This window comes from Canis lupus, chromosome 1 (genome assembly GCF_048164855.1).
Source record: "Canis lupus baileyi chromosome 1, mCanLup2.hap1, whole genome shotgun sequence".
Lineage (NCBI taxonomy): Eukaryota > Metazoa > Chordata > Mammalia > Carnivora > Canidae > Canis > Canis lupus.
Genome location: NC_132838.1, coordinates 112,480,082 through 112,492,430, shown reverse-complemented (window position 1 = coordinate 112,492,430; position 12,349 = coordinate 112,480,082). Strand labels below are relative to the sequence as shown.

General features: G+C 58.3%; 1 protein-coding gene across 3 annotated transcripts in view; it reads left to right on the top strand.

Annotated features, from left to right (window-relative positions):
* The window catches only part of MEGF8 (multiple EGF like domains 8), a 42,525-nt gene extending 31,700 nt beyond the window's left edge, over positions 1 to 10,825 (top strand). For 2 of the 3 annotated variants that reach the window (XM_072775943.1, XM_072775937.1), the window contains exons 33-41: positions 65 to 278; positions 415 to 629; positions 4,459 to 4,666; positions 4,829 to 4,988; positions 5,316 to 5,508; positions 6,040 to 6,210; positions 6,315 to 6,445; positions 6,937 to 7,069; positions 7,941 to 10,825. In XM_072775943.1, coding sequence (XP_072632044.1) covers positions 65 to 278; positions 415 to 629; positions 4,459 to 4,666; positions 4,829 to 4,988; positions 5,316 to 5,508; positions 6,040 to 6,210; positions 6,315 to 6,445; positions 6,937 to 7,069; positions 7,941 to 9,209 — 2,694 coding nt within the window. In that variant the 3' untranslated portion in view covers positions 9,210 to 10,825. The remainder of the gene's footprint in view (positions 1 to 64; positions 279 to 414; positions 630 to 4,458; positions 4,667 to 4,828; positions 4,989 to 5,315; positions 5,509 to 6,039; positions 6,211 to 6,314; positions 6,446 to 6,936; positions 7,070 to 7,940) is intronic. The other variant, XM_072775949.1, reaches the window with a different exon arrangement.
* Positions 10,826 to 12,349: the final 1,524 nt, after the last annotated feature.

Genomic DNA, 12,349 nt, shown 5'->3' with positions numbered 1-12,349 from the left:
GAGCCGAGTCAGGAGGGGTTCCAGGGACTCCGAGGAGCCTGCTAAGCCCCTGTTCCCCCACCAGGCATCGGCCCCCCGCTGTAAATGGTGTACCAACTGCCCGGAGGGTGCCTGCATCGGGCGGAATGGGTCTTGCACCTCGGAGAACGACTGTCGGATCAACCAGCGAGAGGTCTTCTGGGCCGGGAACTGCTCGGAGGCTGTGTGCGGGGCTGCCGACTGTGAGCAGTGCACCAGAGAGGGCAAGTGCATGTGGACGAGGCAGTTCAAGAGAACAGGTAAGGCTGGCTCAGTCCACAGGCCCCCCTCCTGGGGAGGTGCAGGGGGCCTGGACTCCTGGGCCCAAGGGATGGAGGAGGAGGGGAGGGGCCGACGGCCTGGACCAGGCTCTGATTCCTGTGTCCTTGACTCCAGGGGAGACCCGCCGCATTCTCTCAGTGCAGCCCACTTACGACTGGACGTGCTTCAGCCACTCTCTGCTGAACGTGTCCCCGATGCCAGTGGAATCATCGCCCCCACTCCCTTGCCCCACTCCCTGTCACCTCCTGCCCAACTGTACTTCCTGCCTGGACTCCAAGGGTGCGGACGGGGGCTGGCAGCACTGTGTCTGGAGCAGCAGCCTCCAGCAGGTACCGCTCAGGCTGGATGTCCAGGGGGCCCTCCCTACCCTGACCCTGCTCACCTGTCCTGCCTCCTGCTCCATTTCCCTGGCTCTGGTCCCACCGTGGTGCTACCTCTGTCCTCCTGCTTCCTCTCCTCTCCCACTGGCACCTCTTTCCTGGCTTCGTGAGTCTCCCTGTCACGTCTGCTGTGGACTCCACAGCCGGGTTCACACTCCCCCAGTCCTTCCTGTGACTGCTAATGCCATCTTGGCTTTCTCTCCCAAACCTCTGCGCTTTCCTTCATCTCTTTCTCTGCTTTTGGAACTCCTGGTTGTAGGAAACAGAAACCTCCTCAAGCTGTTTTTATTGTAAGGAATCGGGGTAGGAAGTATTGCTGCTCCATCCTTCTCAGGCCTCGTGGTTTCTAATCTCAGCTGCTCTCTGCACAGCCCCATCTGTGCTGGGCTTGATCATCCGGGCACTGGGCTTCATACGGCAGCCCTTGGCCTTTGGTCTATGTGACTTTCTAATTCCAGAGAAGACAGTCATCTCTGTGTTCCTCGGTTAGCTCACGTTCTGTTTTGTTTTGTTTTGTTTTGTTTTGTTTTTTGTTAGCTCACGTTCTTAAGGGGAGACTTCAGCTCAGCTCACAAGTTAGATATCCAGCCTTGACCCAGTGAGATGTGGCCAGGGACGGGTAGGAGTACACGGTTCTAACACAGCGGTTCAGACCCACTCTTTATTTATGGCTGTGGGTTGGAGAGATGATTCCTTGTGGGCCTGTTCCGGGCAAGCCCTTTGAAGCTCAAGCTTCCTTACAGAATCCGTTCCAAAGATGCCTCTGCCTAGGATGATTTGGCCGTCCCAGTGGCAGACACAAGCCCTTGGACCCTCAACCCCACCCCAGGGGGAGACAAGAAAGATTCACCTCCTGCCATCACATCTAGAAGCAGTGTCGTTGGGCCAGAGGTCTGGATCTCTGATTCCCAGTGATGTCCACATCTCATTCATCTTTCTTGGGGAACACCCATTCCACATGTGGCCATTCACCATCTCACAACATGTGAGCCTACGTGAATCTTTGGTAAAATAGGACCAGTAACAAAAGACCCACTGGGGTGTCATCCAGCACCAACAACCTGTTCTCCAATTCTCTGGACACCAACTGGGTATCTAACAACTCAGTTTATTCCTGACACTGCCCACCAGAGTTTGAGCCAGATCCTGCAAGGTTAAAGCCCCATAAGCCTGCCCCCATTTCTGAGGCCAGTCATGACTGGAGACCACTTCTGACCAACCAGCTATAAACCAGGCGTCCTACCCCCTCCCCTGCGGTTTTGATAATTTGCTAGAATGGCTCACAGAACTCAGAGAAACAACTACTTATGAATACCAGTTTCCCATAAAGGCTGTAACTTAGGCAGAGCCAAGTGAAAGAGACGAATAGGACAAGGTACGGGGTGGATGCACAGAGCTTCCGCACCCCCTTGGGGCACACCATGCTTGTGGGGAGCTTTCTGAACCTCTATGTTCTTGAGTTTTTATGGACCCCAACTCCACCCCCATCCCAGTCAGGGTGACTCTAAGCGCCAACCCATTAACCCCTTGGTCTTTGTGGTCACACCCTCCCTAAATCACCTCTTTAACATAATCTCAGGTATGAAATCAGCTTCTTGTGAATAGCAGAAGAGATACCAGCACTCAGGAAAAAAACAGGACTCCTGTAGTCCCACCGGCAGGTTGTATAAATTAAATGGGAGAGTGTATTTGGAGCCTGGGGCCCTGCTTGCGACTCAGTAAAAACCCAGTCGCACCCCAAGTTCTGCCCAGCGGGAGGATTCCCAACCTCCACTCTCTGTGACACACCCAGAGGGTCACCGCCGCAGGGTGGGCAGTGTTCCCAGTAAGGGTTCTCGGTGTGACCCTGCAGGGTGGGTCTCTAATGCACAGAGGCCTCATGGCCTTATGGTGATACGAGTTCTCCCCACATACTATTGAGATTCCCATCATCCGCGTCTGTGGGGACTCCAGGGACTGGGAGGCAACACCAGAGAGCCTGTCGGCAGGCACCCGCTTCTCCCCTAGCCCCTCCATGCTGCTCAGCGAGGCCAGAGGGAGCTGTGGAGCATGAGCCTCCAGCACAAAATCAGTGCCACATGCAGATGTGAGAGCACTTCTGCCAGAACGTCGGATTTCTGTGCAATCTCCTAGCTTTGAAGTGTTGGCTCAGGCTCTTAGCAGATGTGCAGACCAGACCTGTTATGATTTGGCTCAAGGGCAGCTGTTAACCACCAGGCATTGTTTGTTTGTTTGTTTGTTTTTATTTATTAGAGAGAGAGAGAGAGAGAGAGAGAGTGAGCACAGGCTTGGAGGAGAGGGAGAAGCAGACTCCCCCAAGTCCGGAGGCTTGATCTCAGGACTCCGGGATCATGACATGAGCTGAAGGCAGATGCTTAACCGACTGAGCCACCCAGGCGCACACACCACCACCTCCCCACGCCCCCCACCCCCCCAACCCCCCGCCACCTGAGCATTGTTCTTTTGAATGACTTTGGCCTCAGAGCCTGGGATGGGGCGACAGTGCTCTCTTGCCTGGCTTCTCTTCACCAGGTTCTTTATTGAGCACCTTCCCTATGCCAGGCACTTTGTTAGGTTGTGGGCATCTGTCAGCACAAGCTAGAGTCCTGCATTCGGAACTTATATCCCTATGTCTCTTCAGTGAACACCAGAGATGCAGTTCATGGTGTTGGGCAGCATGGCGTATGGCCACTAGGGAGGTCACAGCAAAAGACGCTGTGCACACCGGGGACTTGGTTTCCCCCTCCCACCCTCCAGATTGCCCCACCATCTGCCAAGGGGTGCACTAAATTTAGATCTGGAACCTGGCTCCGGCAGTTCGGCAAGGCTCAGCTCACTGCTGGCCGGAACCGTCAGTGGGCTCAGAGCTCCGGCCACAGCGGTGAGGGTGTCTATTTCAGGATCGCGTGGTTGCTGAGTGCTGTCAGACAGCCCAGGCTAATCTCTGTCGTCTTTATACTTAAGGCCCAGACAGTGAATAAAATACTCTGACACCCTGAGGTAAGTTCCCAGGAGTCTGAGCCTCATTGCCCACCTTATCTGGGTCCCAGGACATGAGAAGTGATGGTGTGTGAGCTACTGGGCACCCCTGACCACAGATTCCACTTCCCAGCCTCTGTGGGAGGACCCTGTTGTCCCAGCAGCCAGCTCTACATTTTTCCTAAGTGATAGTGGCTTGCAGCCCCGCTCCTGTTCCCAGTTTCTATGTCCATCTGGAATTGTTGCCTTCCTTTGGTTGTGAGAAACAGCTGTGCACACTAAGTCGGTGGGGAAGGGGGAGACCTAATACCACCAGTCGCACTAATGCAGTGGTACCTCTTGCGGGCCAGGGTGGAAAGTGCAGCCAGGCCAGGCCTTTCCATGGGATTGGAGACAGAGCCTGGAAAGCTGCCCACCCCCTGCCCCCAGCTCCACCACCAGCAGTTTTGGGTGTGTGGTCCTCATCAATGCTTCCTCCTGCATCTACTCTTTTCCTGCGCCTCTCTTCTCTTCATTTGCTGTGATTTGCTCATGCAAATAGCCCCACCAGGCCTCATCTCCAGAATCTTCCAGTTTCAAGGATGCCCCAAGTCTGACTGCCATTGTGGACTCCCAGTTACAAATACTTGACATGGAGAATGTGATGCGCCCATGCTGGTGTCCACTTTGGTCCAGCGGCTGTGGCCAGGGAGGGGCAAGAGCCCCGAGGAAGGGTGCAGTCTGGGAAGACAGGATATGTTTGATCCTCTGCCTCTTTCTTGCTGACCACCTCATTTCTCATTTCTCCTCCCCTGTACAGTGTCTGAGCCCCTCCTACCTGCCCCTGCGATGTATGGCTGGAGGCTGTGGACGCCTGCTCCGAGGACCTGAGAGCTGCTCCCTGGGCTGTGCTCAGGCAACCCAGTGTGCCCTGTGCCTGCGGCGTCCCCACTGTGGCTGGTGTGCCTGGGGAGGCCAGGATGGGGGTGGCCACTGCCTGGAGGGTGGACTCAGCGGTCCCCGTGATGGTGAGATGGGCTAGGGGTGAGGTGAGAGGGCCTGACCCTGGGCTGGGGTCTGGCACAGAAAACCTGCCAGGGGAAAGGCTCAGGGGGAGGTGGAGTGAGGGCCCGGGTGGCTGGGTGGGTGCTGCAGAGGCACCCAGGTGAAGCTCAGTGTCCCTGTGCCAGGGCTGACGTGTGGGCGCCCTGAGGCCTCCTGGGCCTTCCTGTCCTGCCCTCCTGAGGATGAGTGTGCAAACGGGCACCACGACTGCAACGAGACGCAGAACTGCCACGACCGGCCGCATGGTTACGAGTGCAGCTGCAAGGCGGGCTACACTATGGACAAGTGAGTGGGTGGGGGTGGTGGGCCCAGGCAAGTGAGGTGGGAGAGCCTATGGGAGTAGGAAAGGGTGAGGCCTGGACCAGTGTATGTATGAGACATGGGATTCATCCAGGAAGGGGTGAAGGTGGAGGGGCACGGTTGATGAGCTCATCAGGGCATGATGGAAAGAGGGAGGGTGGGAGGCTAACCCCTGAAGGAGGTGGAGGGTAGACCCTGGAAGGGGAGTGTGGAACCAAGGATGAGCCACCAGTTGTGGGCAGTATAGTGGGGGCGGTAGGCTGACTGGAGCCCTGAGGTCGCCTCCCCTGCCCTGACCCTCCACCCCTGCAGTGTGACCGGGCTGTGCCGCCCCGTGTGTGCCCAGGGCTGTGTGAATGGCTCATGTGTGGAGCCTGACCACTGCCGCTGCCACTTTGGCTTCGTTGGCCGCAACTGCTCCACAGAGTGTCGCTGCAACCGCCATAGCGAGTGCGCAGGTGTGGGGGCCCGTGACCACTGCCTCCTCTGCCGCAACCACACCAAGGTGGGCTACCTAAGGGCCCCAGACGCTCCTCTGGGACAGATCCTGCCTTGCCTTCAGCCCATGCTCAGGTGTCTTGAGACTCACTCCAAGTCCTGATAAGCCAGGTTCAGGGAGGAGGTGGCGTAGCCCTAACCCAGGGGGATGCAGGGAGATTTGGGGGCTGCTGTCTGCATTTGTGTCAGAGAGGGGCCACCCCGGAATAGTGGACAGAGGGAGTGCTTGCTAGCCTAGGGAGGCTGGTCCCAGGGAGGAGGACTTAGGATGGTGTAGGGACGGCCTTTCTGAGCTCACACTTTGGACTGGATGGGCATGAACACAACCCCCCCGCCCACCACCACACCCCGCCGGTCACTGGAGGTGTGCAAGCGAAGGCAGAAGGCTAAGTTGCACAAAGGCTGGGATGGCCCAAACCAGGTGCCCGAGCCCCTGCTGCCCTCCCGTGGTGCTCTCAGAGTGCTCCTTTCCCACTCCCAACTCGTACCCACCCCATGATTCTCCACCTTCTCTGAACACCCCATCCCTGGTTTCTAGGGCAGCCACTGTGAGCAGTGCCTCCCCTTGTTCGTGGGTTCGGCTGTGGGGGGCGGGACCTGCCGGCCCTGCCATGCCTTCTGTCGTGGCAACAGCCACGTCTGCGTCTCCAGGAAAGAGCTCGAAATGGCCAGGAAGGAGCCAGAGAAGTATCCGCTGGATCCAGAGGAGGTAAAAGGGCTGCAGTCCAGGACTCCTGGGTCTGAGGGGCTGTGACTCAGGGAGGAGGGGGGTGTCCACACCTTTTTGTGATCACCCCATCTTTCCTTGGCCAGATTGAAAACTGGGTGACAGAGGGGCCTAGTGAGGATGAGGCTGTGTGTGTGAACTGCCAGAACAACAGCTATGGGGACAAATGCGAGAGCTGCCTGCACGGCTACTTCCTCCTGGATGGGAAGTGCACCAAGTGAGAAGGGGGGCCTGGGACCCTTGCCCTGCCCACTTCTCCCTACCCCCAACTCTCTGCCCTCAGTCGGGAGCCGACGACAACCCCAGGGAGGCCCCCAGCTCAGGCAAAGTTGGGGGCAATGAGCCAGGCTGCAGTGGGAGGCCCCCTGCCCCAGAGGCCGGCGCTGACAACAGGCTACAGAGCGTCCCCCATGGAGACTGGTGGGCAGAGAGATAGCTGCCGGGGGTCGAGGCCTTGGGACAGCCTCCCATCCCAGCCCTTCCTTCTGATCGGTCGCTAGACTCTGGAGTCATTCCAACCTGGCTTCAAATCCAGACCTTGCTACTTACTGGCTCCATGGCCTTGGGCAAATGGCTTGCCCCCGCTGTGAGCCTCAGTTTCCCCTTCTGGCCTATTGGTCAGATTGGAGCTCACATATGTAGCCTAGACCCCTAGGCTCCCCTAGGTCAGGGGAGCTCTGTGACCCCCGTCTTCTTCCCCTTCCTCAGATGCCAGTGTAATGGCCATGCAGACACATGTAACGAACAGGACGGGACGGGCTGCCCGTGTCAGAACAATACGGAGACGGGCACGTGCCAGGGCAGCTCCCCCAGCGACCGTCGAGATTGCTACAAGTACCAGGTACGGTGGAGAGGCGAGTTCCAGGCCAGGGGACCCACACCCTGAGAGGTCCACTCGTGCATTCAGCACTTGTTTACTGGGCACCTACTATGTGCCAGGTAACGTGAGAGTGTGGGAGTCACTGGGACGCAGGAGGGAACCGAATGGGCAAAGTGTTCTGCCCTCAGGAAACGTACATTCCTGTGGAGGAGTCAGCAACAAACAAATGAATAAGTTAGATGCACAGTATGCTGGTGATGAGCCGTTAGGAGAAAGGAAGGCCGGTGCTGCGGAGTGGGAATGGTAGGCATGATGACCAACGAGGCCTTAGTGAGAAGGTGACACTTGAGAAAAGACCTGATGTAGAGAGTGAGCCAGGCAGGAGGATCAGCCAGTGCAAAGGCCCTGAGGTGGGACATACTTTATGCAGTCTAGAAATGGCAAGGCTGGCAGGTGAGGTTGGCCCACCCTGTGCTGTGCCTGGGGCTTCGGCAGTCCCGTGAACGAGCCCTGTTTACTGTTTGGGTATAGAGGAAGATCTCCAGTTCAGTGAGGTTAAGTCCCTAGTCCGAGGCCACACAGGTAGCGGGGAGGTAGAGGCAGGCTCAACTGAGCTCTTTATCACTGTGCCTGAGTTCCAGAGGCCTCCGCATCAGGGTGCTGTGGCCACTGGGGATGACAGCGGGGATAGCAGTGCTGGAGTGTCGGGTCCTGATGGCTTCCACACGGTGTCAGGGAGGTCTGAGGGTTGGAGTGGGGGTGGTCACGGTCACAAGGAAGCTTCTAGGGATTCGGAGCCTGGGGCAGTAGCTACCCACTGATTGGTACAGAATGTCACTACTGCATGTGCTGGCCCCTGAGCTCGGCCCTGATCGCCACCCCTTTCCTGCAGTGCGCCAAGTGCCGGGAGTCGTTCCACGGGAGCCCGCTGGGTGGCCAGCAATGCTACCGTCTCATCTCTGTGGAGCAGGAGTGCTGTCTCGACCCCACGTCCCAGACCAACTGCTTCCATGAACCCAAGCGCCGAGCCCTGGGCCCTGGCCGCACCGTCCTCTTTGGCGTGCAGCCCAAGTTCACCAATGTGGACATCCGCCTGACGCTGGATGTGACCTTCGGTGCTGTGGACCTCTATGTCTCCACCTCCTACGACACCTTTGTGGTCCGTGTGGCCCCTGACACAGGCGTCCACACCGTGCATATCCAGCCACCTCCGCCCCCACCACCTCCCCCACCCCCTGCTGATGGCGGACCCCGGGTAGCCGGGGATCCAGGGGGACCCGGGGCCGGGAATGGGCCAGGCACCCCGGCCGAGCCACGGGTGCGGGAAGTGTGGCCACGGGGCCTGATCACCTACGTGACCGTGACTGAGCCGTCGGCGGTGCTTGTGGTCCGTGGTGTGCGGGACCGGCTGGTCATCACCTACCCGCATGAGCATCACGCTCTCAAGTCCAGCCGCTTTTACCTGCTCCTGCTGGGCGTGGGGGACCCAAGTGGGCCTGGCGCCAATGGCTCGGCTGACTCGCAGGGCCTGCTCTTCTTCCGGCAGGACCAGGCCCACATCGACCTGTTTGTCTTCTTCTCCGTCTTCTTCTCCTGCTTCTTTCTCTTCCTCTCGCTCTGTGTGCTCCTCTGGAAGGCCAAACAGGCCCTGGACCAGCGGCAGGAACAGCGCCGGCATCTGCAAGAGATGACCAAGATGGCCAGCCGCCCTTTTGCTAAGGTCACCGTCTGCTTCCCGCCCGACCCTGCTGCCCCAGCGCCTGCCTGGAAGCCGGCTGGGCTCCCACCGCCCACCTTCCGCCGTTCAGAACCCTTCTTGGCACCCCTACTGCTGACAGGGGCCGGTGGGCCCTGGGGACCCGTGGGAGGAGGCTGCTGCCCGCCAGCCATCCCTGCCACGACTGCCGGCCTGCGAGCCGGGCCTATCACCCTCGAGCCCACCGAAGATGGCATGGCTGGTGTGGCCACTCTGCTGCTCCAGCTGCCTGGAGGACCCCAAGCACCCAACGGTGCCTGCCTGGGCTCAGCCCTCGTCACACTGAGACACAGGCTGCATGAATACTGTGGGGGCGGCGGGGGTGCCGGGGGCAGTGGGCACGGGGCTGGCGCAGGCCGAAAGGGGCTGTTGAGCCAGGACAATCTCACCAGCATGTCCCTCTGACCCGCGGTGGGGTCCTCAGCCGCGGCAGCTGAGTGACTGGATGATGTCGCCCTGGACTTGGGGCTCCTCCTCCCGGGGAGCCCCGGGACCCTGTGTCCTCTGAGACCTCTGGCTCCCTTTCCCTGGGGCTCCCCAGACAGGGCATTCAACGTTCTACATTCAACGATTATTTATTGACTACTTCCTATATGCCAGGCAGTGTTGAAGGCCCTGGGCCAAGCAGAAACTGAGACCAGTTCCCTGATCTTGTGGGACTTAGGGTCTAGTGGAGGGAGACGCTTGGTGCGTGCCAGCACTTGCACACATGCACACAGATGAGTAGGATCATGTCTGTGCAGAAGGGCCATGGGTGATCACAGGATGTGGTCGTGAGGGATGGCGGGGTAGAGTCAGCTGGGCACTTGGAGAAGCTAGGTCTGATGACGGAGAGAACTGGCCACGGGGAGAACTCTGGGGAGTGGGGCCTAGGCAGCAGGAGCTGCAAGGACAAAGCCCAGGGGTGGGAACCAGTGTGCTTTATTGGAGGGATCGTAGAGATGGTCGGTGTGACCTAGATGGAGTGTGGAAAGGAGGTGAGGTTGGGGACAGGCAGGGGTGGGCATTAGCCAGGGCCCTGTGGGCCCCAGATGGGGTTTGGAACTTTATTCTCAGGGCAATGGGAAGCCGTGGGACAGGTTTAGGAGGGGGAGTGACAGGATCCGATGTATCTATTCAAGAGGCCACTCAGCTGTGGTGTGGAGAATGGGCCAGAGGTGACAAGAGATGACAATGGGCTGGACTAGGTTGGTGGCGGGGAGGGGGGTGGGTCAGGGACAGGTGCAGGATGTGTGTAGGAGGAGTAAAGGATGATGTGGATGTTGGGGTGAGGGAGGGGGGAATCCAGGACCATCTCAAGTCTGTGGCCCGAGCTAGGGGCAGACTAGAGCGTGTGGGGAGGATCAGAGGTCCGGTCTTAGACTCTAGGATGCTCGTTAGGCATCACTTCTATCGGGTCCAGCCAGGAAGACAGACTGAGTGCAGGGGATTGGCTGGACTGGTGAGGGCTCAGCTGTCAGAGGTGGGATGGTGAGGCAGCCCAGGGACCAGCTGTCACCTCTAGGCTGGAGGGACAAAGCTCAGATGATGTTGTTGACCCTAGCACCAGGGTCACCTGGCTCAGCAGGAGTCCCAGGAGACAAAGCTTGAGATGCTGCCCCAGGGAGTAGGGGGTTGTGTGTGTGGTGGGCGAGGTACCAAGGCAGGAGATGGAGACGGTGGGATCTTCAGTGCGCAGCTCTCTCCCCAGATCGTGCTGCTTTGAAGACTTGTGGGCTCTCTTGGCGCTGCTCCCGCCCACCTGGCCACCACCTTGGACTTCCGAGCTCATGTCTGCTTGAGGACCACCCCCCTCCTACCCATCTTGAACTTGGAACTTCTTTTGCAAGACTCCATCCCTGAGCTGTGTTTTTGGACCTTGAGGAGCTGGGCACTGCCTCTTCTCTGCTGGGGGCTTCTGTCCAAGAGACCTGTCCATGTGTGTATGTGCCCAAGGTCAGAGGCTGAAAGGGGGGAGCAGGTGAAGCAGCAAATAAAGAGTGTGGGGAAGGCCGGTGTCTGAGCGCCGTCTGCATGCAGGAGATGGGGTGTCTTGTTTCTCTGAACAGCACCGAATGTGGAGAAGTCCAGTCAGGGTGCTTACCTTGGTGACCCTTCTGAGCCACATGGCTGGGCCTGGCTCCACCCTGCCTCCCCAAGGCAGGGGTGTTGGGGTGGGGCCACTACGGAAGCTCTCGATCATTATTGGAAAGGACGGACCTGGGGGACAGGAGGGTGTCGATCCCTATCGCAGGGAGACCCGTTTGTTTCAGGAGACCGGCTGCCTTGGTCTCAGGCTTGGTTTTGTTCTGGCCTCTGACAGAAGCGTTGAGGCAGTGGAGAGACCAAGCCACCCCAACGTGATGAGTTTTCTCAAATCCGAAAAGGCTCTCATGGCCCAAACGGGGAGCATCACGGGAGCCTTCATCTGCCAGGCCCCCAGGGCAAGCAGGCGGTGGCAGTGTGCCCTCAGTGGGAGTCTGGCTGAGAGTTCACGACACATGTTCCCTTTGGGCCAGCCTGTGGCACACACTGGCGGCTTCATCTGATGTTTAGCCCAAGACCTGGCAGTGAGGTGCGCCTAGGGGGTGTTTGGGTCTCCAGTATGGCCCCTGAAAATCATAGTGGTTTCAGATATATGGGCAACTTTTTTTTTTTCTCTTAAAGTTTTTATTTATTCATCAGAGACACAGAGAGAGACAGAGACACAGGCAGAGGGAATAGCAGGCGCCCTGTAGGGAGCCCGATGTGGGACTCAATCCCAGGACTCCGGGATCATGACCTCAGCCGAAGGCAGATACTCAACCACTGAGTCCCCAGGTGCCCTGCAGGTTCCTACTTAGCCTACCTAGCTGAGTGCTGACCCAGCACAGAGCGGGCGGTAGGGGCAGGTGTTCAAAAAGGCCAATTTCTAAAAAAACAAACAAACAAAAAAAACAATTTCTGCTGGGGATAAGGCACAATTTCCCAACCAGGAAGCTCACCAGAAGTGAGCCATACTGCCGCAGGGAGTCCACAGCCAGTGGAGAGCTCATCTGTGACCAGGAAGGAGCTAAGGTGGCTCTCCAAGACTCGTCTGTGTTATGATCAGACCTTTGGGAAGGCCTCTCCCTGGCCACCACCCCATGACTCTGCCCTCCCGAGCAGGGTGTTTGCTCTGTGGCTGCACCCTTTGTCTGGGATGCAGAGCCACCTTCCCAGCTCCCATCTGTAGGTGCGGATGCCCCTGCATGAGTGCCCCATAGCACATGGTCCTCCTCCCTCCACGTCAGCCCGCGGCTGGCACCTCCCCCTGTTGTCCATGTACCTGAAAGCATGAGGCTCAGGGACCATGAGAGAAACACTGAGCATTGGGTGCTGAAGTTCTGGACCCTGTTCTGTGTATGGCCATCAATGCCTTGGGGACTTCAGAAAAGTGGGGGGTGGAATTTCACCAAGGGCCTACAGCATTACAGGCAGGGTGCTGGGTGCGAGTCTTTTTTTGTTGTTTAAAGATTTTATTCATTCATGAGAGAGAGAGAGAGACAGGCAGAGGGAGAAGCAGGCTCAATGCAGGGAGCCCAACG